This window comes from Rana temporaria, chromosome 1, assembly GCF_905171775.1.
Source record: "Rana temporaria chromosome 1, aRanTem1.1, whole genome shotgun sequence".
Taxonomy (NCBI): domain Eukaryota; kingdom Metazoa; phylum Chordata; class Amphibia; order Anura; family Ranidae; genus Rana; species Rana temporaria.
This window is the reverse complement of record NC_053489.1, coordinates 472,371,212-472,392,835: the sequence shown is the minus strand read 5'-3', so window position 1 is coordinate 472,392,835 and position 21,624 is coordinate 472,371,212. Positions and strand designations below refer to the sequence as shown.

The 21,624-nt window shown below is 42.2% G+C and overlaps 1 protein-coding gene across 1 annotated transcript in view; it reads right to left on the bottom strand.

The window, feature by feature from the left end:
- Positions 1–1,005: 1,005 nt before the first annotated feature.
- The window catches only part of LOC120917761 (glutamyl aminopeptidase), a 97,424-nt gene continuing 76,805 nt past the window's right edge, over positions 1,006–21,624 (bottom strand). Inside the window, exons 18-20 of the mRNA XM_040329274.1 lie at positions 12,705–12,848; positions 8,035–8,116; positions 1,006–1,648 (exon numbers count right to left, since the gene is read on the bottom strand). Coding sequence (XP_040185208.1) covers positions 1,499–1,648; positions 8,035–8,116; positions 12,705–12,848 — 376 coding nt within the window. The 3' untranslated portion in view covers positions 1,006–1,498. The remainder of the gene's footprint in view (positions 1,649–8,034; positions 8,117–12,704; positions 12,849–21,624) is intronic.

Below are 21,624 nucleotides of genomic sequence, written 5' to 3'. Positions count from 1 at the left end.
CGGCTTCCGCTGTCCGTCTCCTCCCTCCTCCTAGGCGTCCAATAGGATCGTCGGTCCTTTCGGCCAATCGGGTCACGGGTCTCAGGACCCACTTCCTGACTGGCTCGAAAGAGGATCAGTGTGAAAATAGTGAATATTTATTTGCTATTGTCACACAACTGGGTGGGGTTGGCACGCAGTGCTCTGCATGCCGAGCCCACCTTTTTTTGAAGCCTATTAGAGCTCTAATTACATGCTCAAACCCCCCCTTCCATTGGAATCCATGCATCCAGTGCCTGCATGTAGAATAGGGGGCCGGTCGCATGGATAGGGGGGCCCGTGTGCCCCTAATTGATGGACCGCCACTGCTCAGCACCCATATAAAAATGGGTTGAATGTATTATGGGAGAAAAAACGAAATGATGGAATGAAAGGATTATAAGGTTTACATTTGTCAGAAATGTAACACATGTCAGTAGGAAGCAAAATTCCAGATTAATTAATGTTGCCTTCCAACAGTATCCTTTTCTTAAAGTGGAGGTTCACCCGAAAACTTAATTTTTAACATTAGATTGAGGCTCATTTTGTCAAGGGGAATCGGGTAGTTTTTTTAAAATCGAAGCCGTACTTACCGTTTTAGAGAGCGATCTTCTCCAACGCTTCCGGGTATGGGCTGCGGGACTGGGCGTTCCTATTTGATTGACAGGCTACCGACAGGCTTCCTACGGTCGCATACATCGCGTCACAATTTTCCGAAAGAAGCCGAACGTCGGTGCGCAGGCGCCGTATAGAGCCGCACTGACGTTCGGCTTCTTTCAGCTACTCGTGACGCGATGTATGCGACCGTCGGAAGCCTGTCAATCAAATAGGAACGCCCAGTCCCGAAGACCATACCCGGAAGCGGCGGAGAAGATCGCTCTCTAAAACGGTAAGTACGGCTTCGATTTTAAAAAAACTACCCGATTCACCTTCACAAAATGAGCATCAATCTAATGTTAAAAAAATTTTTTCGGGTGAACTCCCGCTTTAAGTAGATTAAAAAAAAATTAGGATTGATATACTTAAGACAAATAACATGTTCACTTTGCAATTATCCCTAAAGCTTAGTGAATAAGGGGAGACTTCCATCATCCAATTATGTGCAAGCAAAAATGCTGTTTTTTATTTTCCGTGCACATTCTTTGCAAAGTAAAATGTCACCACATTCACTAAGCTCTGAAGGAAAATTTCCTTGCACAGTCCACCTTACCTTGCAAAATAAACAGCCTACGTGCATTTAGCAACCCCATTGTGTGTACATTTTATACACATAATAAATACAAATATAAGCAGGACACCCTCTCCACTTTTTCTGAGACATTCTCTTCTTCAAGACAAAATGGACCTCGGATATATTTCCTCATGTTTCCCTTCTATAATATTTGATATGTACATTATACCCCTCTTTTATTTTAAAATATACATTGCTGGCAAATTTAGAAACATTAGTGATCTTGATACATTGCTAATAACTATGTTCTTAAGGAACAACATTGTCATCCAACCAGGATTTGATGCCATCTTTGTTATTTTTGACCCACTTAATGTTAGTTGTGACGGTTTCCAGTGCTTGCTGCCTAGGGGTCGCTCCAGCCCCAGCATTTGGGTATCTTTCAAAGAAATTATTCATCTAGAAAGAAAACACAAATTGATCGTCAGTCAAACTCTTTTTGGCAACTTTTATTCATAAGGAAATCAAATAGGTGACCATGGAAGGTCATGATGTTCAAGTCAAAGAATCTCAGATGGCTGTGTTCGCTGAGAGGTAAAACCAGTTGGTATTTTTCACAAATTAACAAATATAATAAAAAAATGTATCCACATAATATATCACAATTTACAGCTGTAATATGTGGTGGCTGCATTAGTTATTTTTTTTTTAACTTTCTTTCTTTTATTTTTACCTGGTGATCATGCCAGTAACACACTTCCAGTGCCAGGGTCAAAATGATCAGTCGTTGTACTTTATCTATGGAGGAGCTGTGTTGCCACCTTAGGTTTCTCTCCTAATGTGGACTATAAACACCTCCTCTTCTCTGCATCTACAGTGCATAGAGATTAGTTTTTTTTTGTAGTCCACTAAAGTTATCTGAGAATACTTAAAACAAATTTAAGATTTGAGTTCAGTCTATAGGAAGTTAGGCTGCATTCACACCTGAAGCCTCGTACACACGACCGAGAAACTCGACGGGCGAAACACATTGTTTTCCTCGTGGAGTTCCTTGTTAGGCTGTCGAGGAATTTGACAAGCCAATTTTCTCCATTCCCGTCAAGGAAATAGAGAACATGCTCTCTTTTTGCTTGTCGAGTTTCTCGACAGTTTCCTCGACGAAAATGTACACACGACCGGTTTCCTCGGCAAAAAAATATCTTCCTCGGTCGTGTGTACGAGGCCTGAGCGTTTTGTAGCCTGAAAGCTATAAAACGCTAGAGGGGAAAAAATACATTATTCTCAATGGAGATGGTTCACATCTCCACTCCAAAACGCCTGAAGCCGAACGCCTGAATCTCAAACAAGTTCTGGACCCTTTTTTGTCACGCGAATCGGACTGATTTGGGCGTTTCTGAACGTTTGTATTCCCATAGAAACTAATGGAAACGCTTGATTCAAGCATCTAGCGTGACAACCAGCGTTTCTATAGGCGTTTTGTCGCTTTAATCTGTTCTGTGAAATAGAACATTCACCCAGGAAGAAGATAAAAAAAATCTACAAACATAGCAACAAGTGATGAAAGAGATGATCATTTTTCCTATTAGCTAAAATAAAAAACGTCGGACAACGCTGTATGCAAACGCGCGAATATGTGTGAATAAGCGCGACAAACCGTGCAACAAAACGCCGGAAAAAACGACCAAAAACGCTACGCTCAGGTATGAATGCGGCCTTACAAGGACATTTATTTAATGTAAAGGAAGTTACAAAAACTATGGCCTGGATTACACGACGCATCTACAGATACGCCGCGTAAGTGTCAATGTGCGCCGTCGTATCTATGCGCCGTGCCCATAGAACTAGATACGCCTGAAAATAGGCTTCCTCCGACCGACGTAACTTTCCTACGCCGGCGTATCTTGGGCACATATTTACGCTGGCCGCCTCATTGCAAATATGCAAATGAGGGAGATATGCCGATTCACGAACGTACTTGCGCCCGTCGCAGAAATATACGCCGTTTACGTAAGGCGTACGTCTGGCGTAAAGTTATTCCACCTAAAGGAGGCGCATCCCATGCAAAGGTATGGACCACGGAACAGCCGTCGTATTTTACGTCGTTTACGTAGGACTACGTGAATAGGGCTGGGCGTAGGTTACGTTCAGTGATTCGATGTATCTTAGGCATTCGTTCTGGCGTGATTCTGAGCATGCGTACTGGGAAGTGTCTACGGGACGGCGCATGCGCCGTTCATTCAGCCCATCATTTGCATGGGGTCACGGTTCATTTAAATGGATCACACCCATCGACCACCTACTTTGAATCAGGTGGGCTTACGCCGAATAATTTTCGTTACGCTGGCGCAACGTAGGGAGAAAGTGCTTTGTGAATACTCTGCTTGCCTCTCTGTGTTACGTCGGCGTAGCACATATGAGATGCGCTACGCCGGCAGAAAGATGCGCCGATCTACCTGAATCCAGCCCATTAATTTCAACAGGTAATTTTCTATACTTTAGAAAAATGCATTTAGTCTGAAAAAAGAAAACCAATGCAGCTAGCACCGGCAAGCTGCAATATATAATTTGATTGTTCTTGGATTTAGATATTTTAAACTACCACCCTCATCTCAAATGCTTTTCATTTACCTGCCTAATTCCATGCCCCCCGTTTTGATAGACAAAATAAAGGGCCACAATGTTAAACAGTTAATTATATGTATGTGTACACTATGTGATGAAGTCTCATGTTGTCTTTTTTGCAGTAGTGCCTCTGGGCCTTGCAGCTTCTTCAATTGCTGCTCCAATAGATTTTCTCACACAAAACTCAAATTAACAAGGAAATCCAAATATTATCAAACTTTGGCTTTCCTCAAGGCCCGTACACATGATGAGAATATCGGACAAAAAAAAGCATTCAGAGCGATCATCTGAAAATCTATTGGTTAGTAAACAGCTTTTTCGAGAGCCAATCACAACAGTTCATGTGAAAATGTCCACAGGGATAAGCATAAAAAATGTTCTCATACAATAACAGAACAAACGATTTTCATTTAATTAGTATAGTATTTGTAGGAAAAAAATGACAGAGACCACGCATTTTCAGAAACGGAAGAATACATTTTAATACAATACATTACATATCTTCCGAAGTTGTGTTCCGTCTTATGAGAATTTTGGTAACTTTAGTAACCTATTGATTTTAAATATGATACTAACATGCAAAAATAAACAGACAATAATTCCTCTGATATTCTCATTGTGTTCACTAGATTTAGTAAAGGCACCTCCTTTGACATGTGTTCACTAAGCACTACCCGAAAGAACAGAGTACGAACTCCCCATAGGATTGAATGTGGAGCAGTGTTAATTTTGGCAGCAGATTTTGATTTCGTTTTAGTCTTAGGACTAAAATGGCATTTTAGTTTTAGACCCATTTTAGTCTTCTGCAATTGTTTTAGTTTTTGTTGAATTTAGTCGACGAAATCTCTAGTATATTTTAGTTGACTAAAACTCATTTTAGTCGTCTAAAATCAAATGGGTGTAAGTAAATTGTAATGTATTTGTTAACATTTCTCTACAATTTCCAAACTCATTATATACTGCTGGAGTGAAAAATCTACCGTATTTTCCGGCGTATAAGACGACTGGGCGTATAAGACGACCCCCTCATTTTCCAGGAAAATGTTTGGTTTTGGGATATACTCACTGTATACGACTACCCCTTCTTACTAGTCTTTCTGGAAGCTGAGGGGGAGCCAGAACCGCTGACAGAAACAGGCTTTTTCATATCTCACTGTGCCATTACATTACATTCCTCACTGTGCCATTACATCACTTGCCCCTCACTGTGCCATCACTTGCCCCTCACTGTGCCATCACTTGCCCCCTCTCTGTGCCATCACTTGCCCCCTCTCTGTGCCATCACTTGCCCCCTCTATGTGCCATCACTTGCCCCCTCTCTGTGCCATCACTTGCCCCCTCTCTGTGCCATCACTTGCCCCCACTGTGCAATCACTGCAAACGGTGCATTTACTCACTTTTTTTCTGAATAGCAGGCGGTGACCGTCTCCGTGCTGCGAGCATCAATGATTTAAAAGACGCTCCTTCTCCTCAGAGTGTTCTGTGATAGGCGGAACACAAATTTTCCCAGCAGCGCCTCTGTTCTGTGTTCCGCCTATCACGGACGTTTTCTCATCTCGTCCGAGGATGAGAAGGCATCTGTGATAGGAGGTACACAGAACAGAGGCGCTGCTGGGAAGATTTGTGTTCCGCCTATCACAGAACACTCTGAGGAGAAGGAGCGTCTTTTAAATCATTGACGCTCGCAGCAGCACGGAGACCGTCCCCAGCGTATAAGACGACCCCCGACTTTGGATGCATTTTTTTGCATCCAGAAAGTTGTCTTATTAGCCGGAAAATACAGTAATATGTTATTATTTATGGTATTGAGGTATGAACATGCACTACAGACCGTTGTTCATTTCGAACTCAAATTTCTATTTAGTTTTAGTCTTATGCCGCGTACACGCGATCGGTTCGTCTGAGGCAATAGAATATAAGTATAACTGCACCAAAGGTGCAATCACGCTACAAAAATTAGGTTATAATCACACATGTCAAAAATGCATTTTTTTGCATAATGCCAAGAGAATCTCATGTTCGTTGGCTAATAAGAACAAATTGTTCTGCAAAATCAATTTTTTTAATTCGTTCTACTTAGTCACTTATTTTAAATGGAGAGTTTTCTGGTTTCAAATCAAGGTTTTGTGTGTAGGAATTTGCTTCTCTTTAGGAAAGGAACTTTTTCCTAAATAGATGAATTTCTCGAAAGACTTCTGAACTTTTGAACACGTGTTTGCCAATGTTATTAGCAGTGTATATATAGTAACTTTCAAATTTTTGTTTATGATTTTAATTTAGCAATTTAAAAAATTCAGCAATGTTATAATTGAAAATTATGGAAGATGAGTGTGAATGTACATATGTAGCATTTGCACTTTCTACTACCGGGTAATAACAAGCTTATTTTGACTACTTTTTGCCCTTTATAATCCAGACAATTGGAAAATAATTGGAACAATACATAACCCCACAATTCTTTTTTTATCAGGTTCATCTACTTCTGAAAATATATGTACAGTATCACCTCTGATCCTCACAGTACAAGCCGGCCTATAATACTGTACTCTTTTCAGAGTGCGATGGCTCACAAAGGTCAGGTAGTTCTGCACATTACAGGATCCCACTGACTTTGGATACCGTATTTATCGGCGTATACCGCGCACTTTTTTGCCCTGAAAGTCAGGGCAAAATCGTGGGTGCGCGATATATGCTGATACCCGCTTCCCGCGCCGAGTTTGAACCACTGCGCCGGCATATACCGAGCGCAGTACACTTGGGTATAGTCGGGCAGGCTTGGCTCCTCTCGCGGTCACGTCCTGGACGTACAGGACGCACAGGACGTGACTGCGAGAGGAGCCGAGCCTATACCCAAGTGTACTGCGCTCGGTATATGCCAGTGCAGTGGTTCAAACTCAGTGCGGGAAGCGGGGATCGAGCGGGGAGGACACCGCAGAAGGACACTGGACCCAACGAGGAGGACACCACCGAAGCCGCAGACAGACGCCGGACCCGACGAGGCTGTAAGTACTAAAATGTAAATAAAATTTTTTTTTTTACAGGAATGAGGGTCCACTTTAGGGGTGCGCACTCTACGCCAGAGCGTGCAATACCCAGATAAATACGGCAATCACTTTCTTTATTTTCTATTATGGAATCAATCCGTTTTGATAAATTATGCAATTTGCCTTATTGAGTCAACTAATAAATGGAATGGTTATTTGTAAGCATTGCTGTTTTTAACACACCATAACACAACATTAGCAGAAATTGCCCAAAGGGTGGCGCTAAATAGCTGAAAAACCATGTTGTTTCGTGTTTGTTGGCTGACAATTCTTTGCCACTTGTATGCAATACAAGTTCACGGCCAATGCCCTTCGGACAAAAATCCTACGCTTTGTCCACGGAAAAAGCGATCGTGTGTATGAGGCTTTATTCAGTCATTTTTCTGCTAACATGGCCTAAACACCTGAACTTATTCCATTTCGAAGACTTGAGCACACAAATTTTTTTTCCTGTGTCACCCAAACTTACATCTTCTCTTCAAAAACAGGAGAAAGTTGACAGGAAATTAGCATTCAATATACTAGAGATTTTGTCGACTAAATACAACTAAAACTAAAACAATTGCAGAAGACTAAAATGGGTCTAAAACTAAAATGCCATTTAGCATTCAATCGAATAAATTTAAAGGGACAATGAGATTAAGATGTGTGTGTCTACAACTTTTATTATAAGCACTAGTTTTGTATGTATAAGGAAAGAACAATGTATTTTTAATGAGATAATACCATTTTTTTTTTTTACATAGTATGTAAATGTATATAAAATATAAGGGCTCATTTAGAATTGTATTTAGGGGTTAGTAAAAGCAGGCGGTTGAGCCACATTTTTTAAATCCCCTCCAAACTGAAAAGGCAGCCAGACGAAGGTATGCAAATGGACACACACAGCCCAGTTTGGAAGCAGACCCGAACATCTGCCCTTATAGCAAGCCGGTTGCTATGGGGGCATACACAGAAGAGGAGGAGCCAAGATTGCTGGCAGGGGACCCCAGAATAGGAGGTACAAATCCATTCTGTGCAATAACTTAACACCGAGCAGGTAAGTACTGAATATCATATTTATAATTTAAAAAAATAATAAAAAAAGGCTTTTCAACCACTGTAAGCTTAGTGTGACAGATAATAAGGTGCAGTGCACAAAAATATAGCATATTTAGTTGTACAAAGAAATAAACTTACTTGCCACAGCTGATCCTCTGTATTGAATGTACCTGTGATTCTTGTAACTATACGACCAAGGTTTCGATCATTGATTGTATATCTATAAAAAATACAAAGTTTGTGTTCATTAATTATCAAAAGTACATATGTTTGTTAAAGGAGTTGGTGTTTTTTCACCTTAATGCATCCTAAGCATTAAGGTGAAAAAATACCTCGCTGTTATGGGCCCCCCAGCCCCCCCCATTTTACTTCCCTACCCCCGTTTACCTGCTGTGCGCGTCCCCAGCATCCTCTTCTCCACAGAGTCTGGGCTTGATTGGATAGATCGATATCAGCACAGCCATTGGCTCCCGCTGCTGTTAATCACATCCAATGACGCGGCCGCCGGGGGTGGGACCGAGTCATACAGTTAGTGCCTATGGACGCCAACTGTATGACACGGGAGCACTCCCGCAAGCTAACCCCCTCGGGAAAGAGCTTCCCAGAGGGGGTTAGCTTTAGCCGGGAGGAGCCAAGAAAGCCGCCATGGGACCCCAGAACTGCAGGATCGGGGCCACTCTGTGCAAAACAAACTGCACAGTGGAGGTAAGTATGACATGTTTGTTATTTTTTATTTTTTTAAATCAAACCTATACAACCCCTCTAACCCTATGAATTACAAATCAATATACATTGTTTGCAGCAAAAACACAGCGGGTGGTCAAACCCAAATTTTTGAATGATCCAGTTCTGATGTATGTACTTTTTGTGCCTATACCTCTATATAAGCAGTAAGCAGGAAGGACTGGGCTGGGGGGAATTTGCCCCTAGGGACAGTACTAATAAGATATGTTTGACTACCACATTTTTCCCTAAAAATAAGACCCATCGTGATTTTCTAGGATGGCTGCAATATTAACCCTACCCCGAAAATAAAGCTCTAGTGAACCACTTCGGACTCGGGAGGATTTATCCCCTTAATGAGCAGGCCATTTTTTGCGATACTGTACTGCATTGCTTTAACTGACAATTGCACAGTCGTGCAACGTTGTACCCAAACAAAATTGATGTCCTTTTCCCCCGAAAACAGACCTTTCTTTTGGTGGTATTTGATCACCGCTGCAGTTTTATTTTTTGCGCTATAAACATAAATAGACTGATAATTTTGAAAAAAAAAACGATATTTCTTATTTTTTGCTATAATAAATTTCCAGAACACAGTGGGATTTCCACTCAGTAATGAATACAGCCAAGTTAAGGCATTTCATTGGTTTATTTATATACAGTCATGTTACAACCAAAAACGTAAATGTATTTTATTGGGATTTTATGTGATAGACCAACACAAAGTGGCACATAATTGTGAAGTGGAAGGAAAATCAAAAATGGTTTTTTTTTTTTTTTTTACAAATAAATATCTGAAAAGTGTGGGGTGCATATTCAGCCCCTTTACTCCAATATCCCTAACTAAAATATAGTGGAACCAATTGCCTTCAGAAGTCAAATAATTAGTAAATAGAGTCCACCTGTGTGTAATTTAATCTCAGTATAAATACAGCTGTTCTTTGAAGCCCTCAAAGGTTTATTAGAGAACCTTAGTAAACAAACAGCATTAAGAAGGCCAAGGAACAGCCAAGCTAAGAGCATCTCACGGAGCACTGTTAAATCCATCTTCTGAAAACGGAAAGAGTATGGCACAACTGCAAACCTACCACCTAAACTGACAGGCCGGGCAAGGTGAGTGTTAACACCTTCAATACAGGGCTTTTATACCCACCTCCATACCGGGCCTATTCTGGCACTTCTCTCCTACATGTACAAATCATCATTATTTTTCTAGAAAATTATTCAGAACCCCCAAATATTATATATATTTTTTTAGCAGACACCCTAGGGAATAAAATTGCAACTTTTTATCTTGCACGGTATTTGCGCAATAATTTTTTAATACGTTTCATTAATTAAAAAATAACAAAACAGTAAAGTTAGCCCAATTGTTTTGTAAAATATGAAAAATTATGTTACGCCGAGTAAATAGATACCTAACATGTCACGCTTTAAAATTGCGCACACTCATGAAATGGCGCCAAACTTTGTTAATTAAAAATCTCCATAGGCAACGCTTTGAAAAAATTGACAGGTTACCAGTTTAGAGTTACAGAGGAGGTCTAGTGCTAGAATTGTTGCACACGCTCTAACGCACGTGGCGATACCTCACATATGTGGTTTGAACGACGTTTACATACGTGGGCGGGACTTACGTGTGCGTTCGCTTCTGAGTGCGAGCTACCGGGACAGGGGCGTTTTTTTATTTTTTTTTATTTTACTTTATTTATTTATTTTTTACACTTTTTTATTTTATTTTTTTATCACTTTTATTCCTATTACAAGGAATGTAAACATCCCTTGTAATAGGAAAGGTGTGTGAAAGGTCCTATTTAAAGAGAGATGCGGGGTCAATAAGATCCCACATCTCTCCTCCAGGCTGGAAAGCATGAGATCGTGAAAAAAATTTACAGATCTCATGCTTACTAGCCGCAATTGCAGCTTTGTTTACATTCCAGTACCCGGGTGTGACATCATCACATCGCGCCCGGGCTTCCGACGGTCATAGAGATGACTGGTGACCATCTGGTCACCAGTCACCTCTATGCTTCCTATCCGGCGCTGGGTGATTCTTTCTCCGGGCCCACGATGGCACGGGAGAGCCCAGAGAATCACCGGATGGTGGCAGGAGGGGGGATGTCCTCTCCCGCCGCCTATAAGAACGATCATTCGGCGGAACCGCCGCTATGATCATTCTTATGGTGCGCAGGATAGCCGCCGGAACACAATGATATCTGAATGATGCCTCTAGCTGCAGGCATCATTCAGATATCACCACACAAAGTACAGGACGTCATATGACGTCCACCCGGGATGGGAGATCCCCTTTGTGGATGTCATATGTCTATGTGTGGTATTGAAGTGGTTAATCAGAGAAGCAGCCAAGAGTTACTCATGGTAACTCTGGAGGAGCTTCAGAGATCCACAGCTCAGGTGGGAGAATCTGTCCACAGGAAAACTATTAGTCATGCACTCCACAAATCTCCACAAACCATGAAGCCATGTGGAGGACACAGCAAACTTGTGGAAGAAGGTGCTCTGGTCAGATGAGACCAAAATTTAACTTTTTGGATGGATGGAGCCAAATACAAGGCAATCTTACAAGAAACCCTGTTAGAGTCTGCAAAAGACATGAGACTGGGGTGGAGGTTCACCTTCCAGCAGAAAAATTACCATAAACATACAGCCAGAGCTACAATGGAATGGTTTAGATCAGGGATAAGCAATTAGCGGTCCTCCAGCTTTTGCAGAACTACAAGTCCCATGAGGCATAGCAAGACTCTGACAGCGATAAGCATGACACCCAAAGGCAGAGGCATGATGGGACTTGTAGTTTTGCAACAGCTGGAGGTCCGCTAATTGCATATCCCTGGTTTAGATCAAAGCATATTCATGTGTTAGAATGGCCCAGTCAAAGTCCAGACCTAAATCCAATTGAGAGGGCCATATTCTCAAACAAGTTACGCCGGTGTATCTACTGATACACCGGCGTAGATCGAATTTCCCGCCGGCGTATCATTGTTTTGTATTCACAAATTTAGGCTAGGATCCGACTAGTGTAAGTCACTTACACTGTCGGATCCTAAATGTAATTCGCCGCCGGCCGATAGATGGCGTTTACGTTCAGGTCTCATTTGTTTATGCAAATGAGCCTGATACGCTGATTCCCGAACGAAATTGCGTCACGTAACCTTCGCTTACGTCGTTTGCGTAAGCGTAAGGTTACCCCTGCTATATGAGGGGGTAACCTTACGCCAGTCCCACGTATGCCATGTTAAGTATGGCGTCGGGTCCGCGTCGTCTTTTCCCGTTGGGTACGTCGTTTTACTAAGTCGTTCTTGAATACGACTTTACGTCAATGACGCACACGTCGGCGTCATTGACGTTTTCCGTCGAGAACTGGAGCATGCGCTCTGGGCTATTTTAAGCCCGGCGCATGCGCAGTTCGAATGGCACGGGGGCGCGCTTAATTTAAATACAAGCCGCCCCCTTGGAATTACGCGGGGATACGCCGGGCCAATTACACTACGCCGCCCCAAACTACGGAGCAAGTGTTTGGGGAATACAGCACTTGCTCCTGTAAGTTGGGGCGGCGTAGTGTAAATGGCTTACGCTACGCCTGCCTCAAATCTACAAGAATATGGCCCAGAATCTGTGGCAAGACTTGAAAATTGCTGTTCACAGATGCTCTCCATCCAATCTGACAGAGCTTGAGCTTTTTTTTTAAAGAAGAATGGACAAAAATGGCACTCTCTAGATGTGCAAAGCTGGTAGAAACATATCCAAAAAGACTTGCAGCTGTAATTGCAGCGAAAAGTGGTTCTACAAAGTATTGATTGGCTAAATACAAATGTGTGCCACACTTCTCACATATTTATTTGAGAAAAAAAAAATTGGAAACCATTTGTCATTTTCCTTCCACTTCACAATTATGTGCCACTTTGTGTTGGTCTATCAGATAAAATACCAATAAAATACATTTATGTTTTTGGTTGTAACATGACAAAATGTGAAAAGTCTCAAAAGGGTAGAAATACTTTTTCAAGGCCCGGTATACATATAAAGGAACTATTAAGTAATTAATGAAAGAAGAAGAAAGTTACCTGTTGACCAAATAGTCCCAGTTGATCCGTACCCAGTCCCATGCCATTTGTTTTCCAAGCTTACTATATACAGCTATGTAATATATCACATTCAGTGCATCTTGGCTTTTAATAAGACTGGTATTATAAATGTACTTCAGGTATCTGTAACAGAGAATGACATTTTGAAACATTTAACTTTTGAGATGTAGGTTTAAAAAGGGAATAACGTATTAGAAAAGTAATAATGAACAAACATTACAGAAATCCAAAATACAGTCCACTTTTAACATTTCTGTATTAAGAGTGCCTTTTATTTTTGATTGAAGCCACAGTGATAGTCACCCTAAAGAGGGCAATGACCCCAGTCTGCTCCATACTTATACACCAAACTCCCTACTGAGCTCCATCATTATAATTCTTTCCCATGTACTGGCTGACTACCAGAGTAAATTTATAACCAAAATGATCTATCCAGGTGTAGTGCCTGTGTACTTTTCAGTACAGGTGCTATATCAAATTTAGTTGGGGGATGAGAGAGTTACTTGCTCTCATCTATATTGATATGCTAAATTCGGCTGTTGCCAGTTCTGGACTGTCCTGTGGGTCATTCTGCGCTCCAGAGATTTAGTTCCATCTCTGGATGGCAGGTGGCGTCAGAGGGGTCCGGGCAGAGCCGTTTCTCTCCAGCAGCCAATTAGAGGAGTTTTCCCTAGCGGAGCATGCTGGGGAGGAGTATTTCTGTGGCGGAGGCCATTGCTCGGGGTTCTTCGCAGGTTCCTGGTTCCAGGTGCGGCACCCACCTTTAGGGTGTGCGCAAATCACGGGCCCCGGCGATATGGCCTACCAGGCCGGGGCACACGTGCTCTCATGGCCCGGAGCAACTGATGCTGCAAAGGGACCCCAGTGATTGACTGGGTTCCCCACCCCTCATCAAGAAGATCCCAAGCGAGTTGTGCTGTTCGATGGGGAGTTGGTCTGAGGTGAACCCAGAGGCAGGTGATCCAACAGGGCTTAGAAGAAGCTGCAAACTGTTAGTCGGTGACCCAAGGACAAGAAGTCCACCTAAGGGGAAATTCAGGCTAACTATCAACGGGGAGGATTCGCTTTACCATTTCATGTTCTTGTGTATTGGGCCTGTGGCAGAGGTCTCATTACAAATCTAAATTCCATTAGAGCCGGGTCTGTGGCAGAGACCTGTTCCTCCCTAGAAGTTCTGAGTGACGCTCTGGCTGCCAGGTCTGTGAGAGGGATCTGTCCAGGGGCACTTTACCCACTCCGGCTGGAGTGGCGACGTGACAAGTGTAATTATTGGAGGCAGGACTGCTTCCTCTATCCATAGCCTGAATCTGCGAAGTTTATTCTCTTTTCATCAACCTATACTATCTACCTCGAGTTGACTGTTGGTCGTGTTGGACCAGAAATAAAAGCATTGAAAACGTCAACCGACTGTCTGGACATTCCGTCACTGCTCTCACCACCATCATCACCCCTAGACACATCACAGAGGTAACATAATTATGCCGTCCCAAATCTAACCAGCGGCTCCTCCGGGGGTAGCGCTACACAGGTCAATTAGGATTTATTTCTAATAGATCCACTAGAACCAATATAAGAAAAGTGTTCCTGAACATCCAGGTTCCCACAGATAATAGAAGTAAGAGGGCAATCCTTTCTCTCGACGCTCTGGAGGGTTCTAGATGAACTTGTGCTAATCCTAAATAATTCATACAACTGTTACATGCATCTCACCATGCATGTGCCAAATTATCTCTGCGTCCTCATAATTATTTATATGATCACTTAATCAGCTTGGGTACAACCAATTTGTTGGATTTTTCATGCAATTCTTCCCAGCCGCTGTAGCCTCTGGCAATAATCACTGTGTTCTCCCAGCATGAATCCCCCCCCCCCCCTGCTGGGACAACACAAAAGCTCAGTGTGAGGGATTCCCTCATCAATACTGACCCATAACTGAAAGAAAAATCGCACGGCTCGCTTTAGTTATTGCCTACAAGAATTCACATCTGCCGCACATGTACACTTTATCCGGAAAGAATTCACAGCACTTCACTTTTTCCAAATTTTATGTTATGTTACAGCCTTATTCCAAATTGATTAAATTCATTATTTTCCTCAAAATTTCATGACAATGGGAAAGGTGTTTGTTTGAAATCTTCGCAAATTTATTAAGAATAAAAAACAAAAAATATCACATGTACATAAGTATTCACAGCCTTTGCCATGACACTCAAAATTGAGCTCAGGTGCATTCTGTTTCCACGGATCATCCTTGAGATGTTTCTACAACTTGATTGGAGTCCACCTGTGGTAAATTCTGTTCATTGGATATGATTTGGAGGTCCCAATGAGTACAGTGGCCTCCATCATACATAAATGGAAGAAGTTTGGAACCACTAGGACTCTATCTAACTATAGTGGGCCGCCCAGCCAAACTGAGCGATCGGGTTGAGGGGCCTTATGCCCTGTACACACGATCGGTCCATCCGATGAAAACAGACTGATGGATTTTTTTCATCAGTTATCCAATGAAGCTGGCTGATGATCAGTCGTGCCTACACACCATCGGTTAAAAAAACGATCGTGTCAGGACACGGTCACGTAAATCACGTACGACGGCACTATAAAGGGGAAGTTCAAATCCAATAGCGCCACCCTTGGGGCGGCTTAAGCTGATTTTGTGTTAGTAAAAGACGATTTGCGCTTTTCTGTCTGTTACAGCGTGATGAATGTGCTAGCTCCATAACGAACGCTAGTTTTACCAGAACAAGCGCTCCCATCCCCTAATTTAGTCTGAGCATGCGTGGATTTTTAACTGATGGACGTGCCTACAGACGATCGTTTTTTTTTTTTTTATCGGTTAGTTAACCATCAGATCATTTTAAAACAAGTCCCTAGTTTTTTAACCGATGGTTAAAAAACCGATGGGGCCCACACACGATTGGTTAGTCTGATGAAAACGGTCCATCAGACCGTTTTCATCAGACAAACCGATCGTGTGTACGCGGCATTAGTCAGGGAGGTGACCAAGAACCCGATTGTCACTGACAGAGCTCTAGAATTTCTCCTGTGGAGAGAGGAAAACCTTCCAGAAGAACAACCATCTCTGCAGCACTCTATCAATCAGGCCTACATGGGAGAGTGGCCAGACGGAAGCCACATGCACATGATAGCCCTTCTGGAGTTTGCCAAAAGGCACCTGAAGGACTCTCAATCCACGAGAAACAAAATTTTCTGGTCTTCTGGCTTGAATGGCAAGCGTTATGTCTGGAGAAACACAGCTTCCCCGTTCTTCACTGTGGCGGCGGCATCGATCGTGTGATCCCTTTTATAGGGATTCACAATCGATGATGTCACACCTACAGCCACACCCCCCTACAGTTGTAAACACACATGAGGTCACACATAACCCCTTGTGGTTAACTCCCAAACTGCAACTGTCATTTTCACAGTATACAATGCATTTTAAATGCATTTTTTGCTGTGAAAATGACAATGGTCCCAAAAATGTGTCAAAATTGTCCGTAGTGTCCGCTATAATGTCGCAGTCACGAAAAAAATCGCTGATCGCCGCCATTAGTAGTAAAAAAAAAAAATTATTAACAAAAATGCAATAAAACTATCCCCTATTTTGTAAACGCTATAAATTTTGTGCAAACCAACCGATAAAGCGATTTTTTTTACCAAAAATAGGTAGAAGAATAAGTAGCATCCTAAACTGAGGAAAAAAAATGTTTTTTTATATATTTTTCGGGGATATTTATTATAGCAAAAAGTAAAAAATATTGAATTTTTTTCAAAATTGTCGCTCTATTTTTGTTTATAGCGCAAAAAATAAAAACTGCAGAGGTGATCAAATACCACCAAAATAAAGCTCTATTTGTGGGAAAAAAAGGATGCCAATTTTGTTTGGGAGCCACGTTGCGCGACCGCGCAATTGTCTGTTAAAGCGACGCAGTGCCGAATCGCAAAACCTGGCTGGGTCATTTAGCTGCATTTTGGTCCGGGTCTTAAGTGGTTAAGCAAAGGCTGTGAATACTTATGTACATGTGATTCTTTTTGTTTTTTTATTTTTAATAAATTTGCAAAGATTTCAAACAAACTTCTTTCATGTTGTCTTTATGGGGAATTGTTTGTAAAATTTTGAGGAAAATAATGTGGAAAAAGTGAAGCGATGTGAATACTTTCTGGATGCACTGTATATGTAGAAGGAAACACACACGCACAGGTGCAACCAGGTAAGAACAACTGGAAACCTTACTCCAGCCTTACACAATGGTGTAAACAGAAAACTGTTAGGCCCCGTACACACGGTCGGACAAAACCGATGAGAATGGACCAAGGTTCAGTTTCATCGGACTAAACCGACGGTGTGTATAGCCCATCGGTCTGTTTTCCTTCGGTCCAAAATTTTAAAACATGCTTCAAAACCGAACCGATGGACCGCTGCCCGATCAAGTGGACACATGCTTGGAAGCATTGAAATTCGTTTTATTCAGCACGTCACGTGTTTGACGTCACCGCGTTCTGACCCGATCGTTTTTGGAACGATAGTGTGTACACACATCAGGCCACTTCAGCGGTGAACCGATGAAAATGGTCCGTCGGACCATTCTCATCGGTTTTGTCCGACCGTGTGTACGGGGTCTTAAGGAAAACAAACTATTGCTAAAAAGAAATCAGTAAACAGTCATAAAAAAAGGTCATTATGTGAACTAAAACAATGTAAACTCCAACCATGAAACAGTAACAAACCCACAAGGATGAAAAAAACAAATAGATCCACAAATATAAATCTTAAATGGCACAGTGTGCAAAACACGTACTGTATATGCATGTGCATATTCATTATGGATTATCAAAAAATAATTGTCAGCAGACAACAGCAACACGGGATGAAAATAGGAGAGAGGGGAGGATGCTACTCAAACATCATAACTAGTATCCCATTCAAAACTGAGTCCCATCGGTATCCTAGTTTGGAGATCCAATAAACTTCCCATTCACAAATGAGTCTAAACAGACAATCTTTTCTATAGCTTGAATTTTTAAAGCAGAGATATTGTCATCATAGCAGTTGCTAAAATGTTTGTAGAATGATTTTGTTCATATATGTTATTTATATTATATGGTCATGGAGGTGATCTCCTAATTATTTAGTGGTTCTGAATACATTTTGTATCAAGCAGATACCACAAGTAATCAGATATATTGCATACCTGGTGTTGCAATAAAAAAAAATTATGGCCTTTTGAAAGACCTGCCAATAACAGTAGATTGAAATGTGTCTCCCTTAATAAGATAGGACGTGTAGGATCCTGCTTAACAAGTCTCTGAAACTGGTCCATGGCCTTCCCTCTAGAATGAATAGTTTAAAAATCAGACCTCAACTTAAAAGGGATACTAGGTTATCATAAAATATTGCCAGATGTACAAGGGTCAGAGTAAGGCATGCCATAGATGGTGAAATTTCCTTTCCTGCAATCATGGGCTGCAGGAAAGAAAATCACTTGATTCAGTCAGTGTTGATGAGGGAATCCCTCTCAGGAAGCTATTGTGTTCTCCTGGCAGGAGCTGTCCCTGCCAGGTGAACACAGTGATTATTGCTAGTGCCTATAGCCACTGACAATAATTGCATGCTAGAAATCCAACAGGCTGGTGGTATCCAAGTCGATGGATGAATCGACTGTGATACAATCAGCCGGCCCATACATGGATGAAATGTTGGCCAGTCCCTGCTGAACTGGCCCGAGATTCAAACCATCTATGGCCGGCAATCCTCAAGATTGCATATGCCACACAAGTCTTGGAAATCAACATCCAAACCAGTACAAACATTATTACCACTGGTTGTATCACCTATGGCACTATTCAGCCAAAACAATGCTTCCTCAGTTTAATGCTACATACACATTTAGAAATGTCCAGAATGGTATCAAATGCTTTGAAGTGTCTATTGGGACAAAAATTAGGATCCCTTGAAAGCAAGGATAATTCACATGTAGATAAAGATCTTTTAGACAATTTTAACACATTTTTATTTTAGTTACTACCGAGATTAAACCCTCAACATATACAGTGTCTTCTAGTTTCCTCCCACACTCGAAAGACATGCTGGCAGGTTAATTGGCTCATGCCTAAATTGCCCTAGTGTTTGAATGTGAGATAGATAACTTATATTGTAAGCTCCTATTGCAGGGACTGATGTGAATATACAATATACTGTATATATTATATAAGTACTTAAACCCCTTTCACACTGGGGAATTTTTCAGGCACTTTTGGGCTAAAAATAGCGTCTGGAAAGCGCCTGAAAAAATGCCTCCCCTGGTGCACCAGTGTGAGAGCCTGAATGCTTTTACACTGGAGCGGTGCGCTTGCAGGACGTTAGAAAAAGTCCTGAAAGCAGCATCTTTTGGGCAATGGAGGTGCAGTGTATACACCGCTACTCCACCGCCCCTGCCATTGAAATCAATGGGCACCTCTACCGAAATGACTGCAAAGCACTTCGGCAGTGGTGCTTTGCAGGCATTCTTAACCCTTTATTCGGCCGCCGGCGGGGGTTAAAAGCATCCCGCTAGTGGCCGAAAAGCGCCGCTATAACAGCAGTAAAACGCCGCTAAAATTACCACTAACGCCCCCCACCCCAGTGTGAAAGTAGCCTTACACTAAATAAATAAATATAGCAGGTGACTGAATTTGTGCCCTCTTCCTCCAGCCATGTTTTCTTGTGCTAAACGATTTATTTTTCTTCTTCTTGTCCTGTTTTCTTGTCTACCCATTTAAACAGGGAGAAAGCCGACCCTGTTCAGGGCCAGGCTGCACATGTGTCACATCAGGTGAAGAATCAGTAAAGCCTCGTACACACGACCGAGGAACTCGACGGGCGAAACACATCTTTTTCCTCGTCGAGTTCCTTGTTAGGCTGTCGAGGAACTCGACAAGGCAAGTTTCTCCATTCCCGTCGAGGAAAAAGAAGACATGCTCTCTTTTTGGCTCGACGGGATCCTCGACAGTTTCCTCGTCGAAAAATGTACACACGACCGGTTTCCTCGGCAAAAAAAAAAACAGCAAATTTCTTGCTGGTTTTTGCCGAGAAACTCGGTCGTGTGTATGAGGACTGACAGCCATAGTGTCATCCAGGACGTCCCAATTCATGTCAGAAAAACCTGATTTGTGTTTTTTGTGTTGCTAGGAATAACTACTCTGCGGGCATGGACAAGACAGCTAAATTTCTTCCAAAAACAATGTCCGACTCATAATCTAGCTGGTCCCACAGCATTTTTTGTCTTTATTAGCTATGATATCCCTCTCAATTCGATCCAATTCATTACTCAAACAGGTATCACAAGGATGTCATTTTGTATTGATGTTTCAAAGCGTCAGTCCATTTGTTTTTCAGGTCATCGATAAATAGTTAAAAAGTAGGAAATTTCCTGAGCCTAAGGCCTTGTACACACGATAGGATCGCCAGAGGAGAACGGTCTGAAGGACCGTTTTCATCAGTCCAAACCGATCGTGTGTAGGCCTCATAGGTTATTTAACCTTCGGTCAAAAAAATGAGAACTTGCTTTAAAATTTAACCGATGGACGCCTAACCGATAGGTCAAAACCGATCGTTAGTACGCACGACCATCGGTTAAAAATCCACGCATGCTCAGACTAAATGAGGGGAAGGGAGCGCTCGTTCTTGTAAAACTAGCGTTCGTTTTGGAGATAGCACATTCATCACGCTGTAACAGGCGGAAAAGCGCAAATCGTCTTTTACTAACACAAAATCAGCTAAAGCAGCCCCAAGGGTGGCGCCATTGGATTTGAACTTCCCCTTTATAGTGCCGTCGTACGTGGTTCATGTGTCCGCGTTCTGACACGATCGGTTAATTAACCGATGGTGTGTAGGCGCGACAGACCATCAGTCAGCTTCATCGGTTAACCGATGACAACGGTCCTTCAGACCGTTCTCATCGGATGGACTGATCGTGTGTACCAGGCTTAAGTTCACTTGGGATCCTTTCAACAGATAAATATTCTGTAAGAGAATTAGTTTCCCAAGAGGATTTAGGGCCAAATCCTCAAAAGAGATACGACGGAGTAATTGCTGTTACTCCGTCGTATCCCTGGTCCTAACTATGGAACTGATCCACAGAATCAGTTTCCCATAGTTAGGACGAAGATCCGACATGTGTAATTGAATTACACTGTCGGATCTTAGGATGCAGTACCGCATCCGCCGCTGGGGGCATTTTGCGTCAAAATGCCGCCTCGGGTATGTAAATTAGGACTTACGGAGATCCGCGAAGCTTTTCAGCTTCGTTTTTTCTCCGTAAGTTATATTTTGCAAACGCAAAATTAGGGCTGCTTTTACAAGGTGTAAACTGTTTACACCTTGTAAAAACAGACCTTTCTTGCTCGCGACGCAATTTTTTTTAAATTTCAAATTATTTTTTTGGCTCCGTATCTTTTTTTTTACCCGACGCAACTTTTTTGTCCCGTCGCAATCCACAAAGCCCGACGTAACGTAATTTCACGCTATGCACGTCGGGAAAATGACGTCACGAGCATGCGCAGTACGGCCGGCGCGTGAGCGCGCCTCATTTAAATGGTAATCGCCCCCTGGAGAAGAGGAACGCCTTGCGCCGGCGGAATTTAAGTTACACCGCTGCAAATTCCCAGGTAAGTGCTTTGTGGATCGGGCACTAACTTGGGAAATTTGCGGCGGTGTAACTTAAATGGAAAAAGTTAAGTTACGCCGCCTGGCTGAGGATTTGGCCCTTAATCTCTTTGACCATCAGTCTCTCAAGTTTGCAAAATAGAAGCTTGATAAACCCCACACTGTCTGTAACAGATTCATTCAGATGAATCAAAGAGCCCACTCTTAAAGGGTAAATTATGAAACATGTTAGATCCTTGCCCAGCTCCC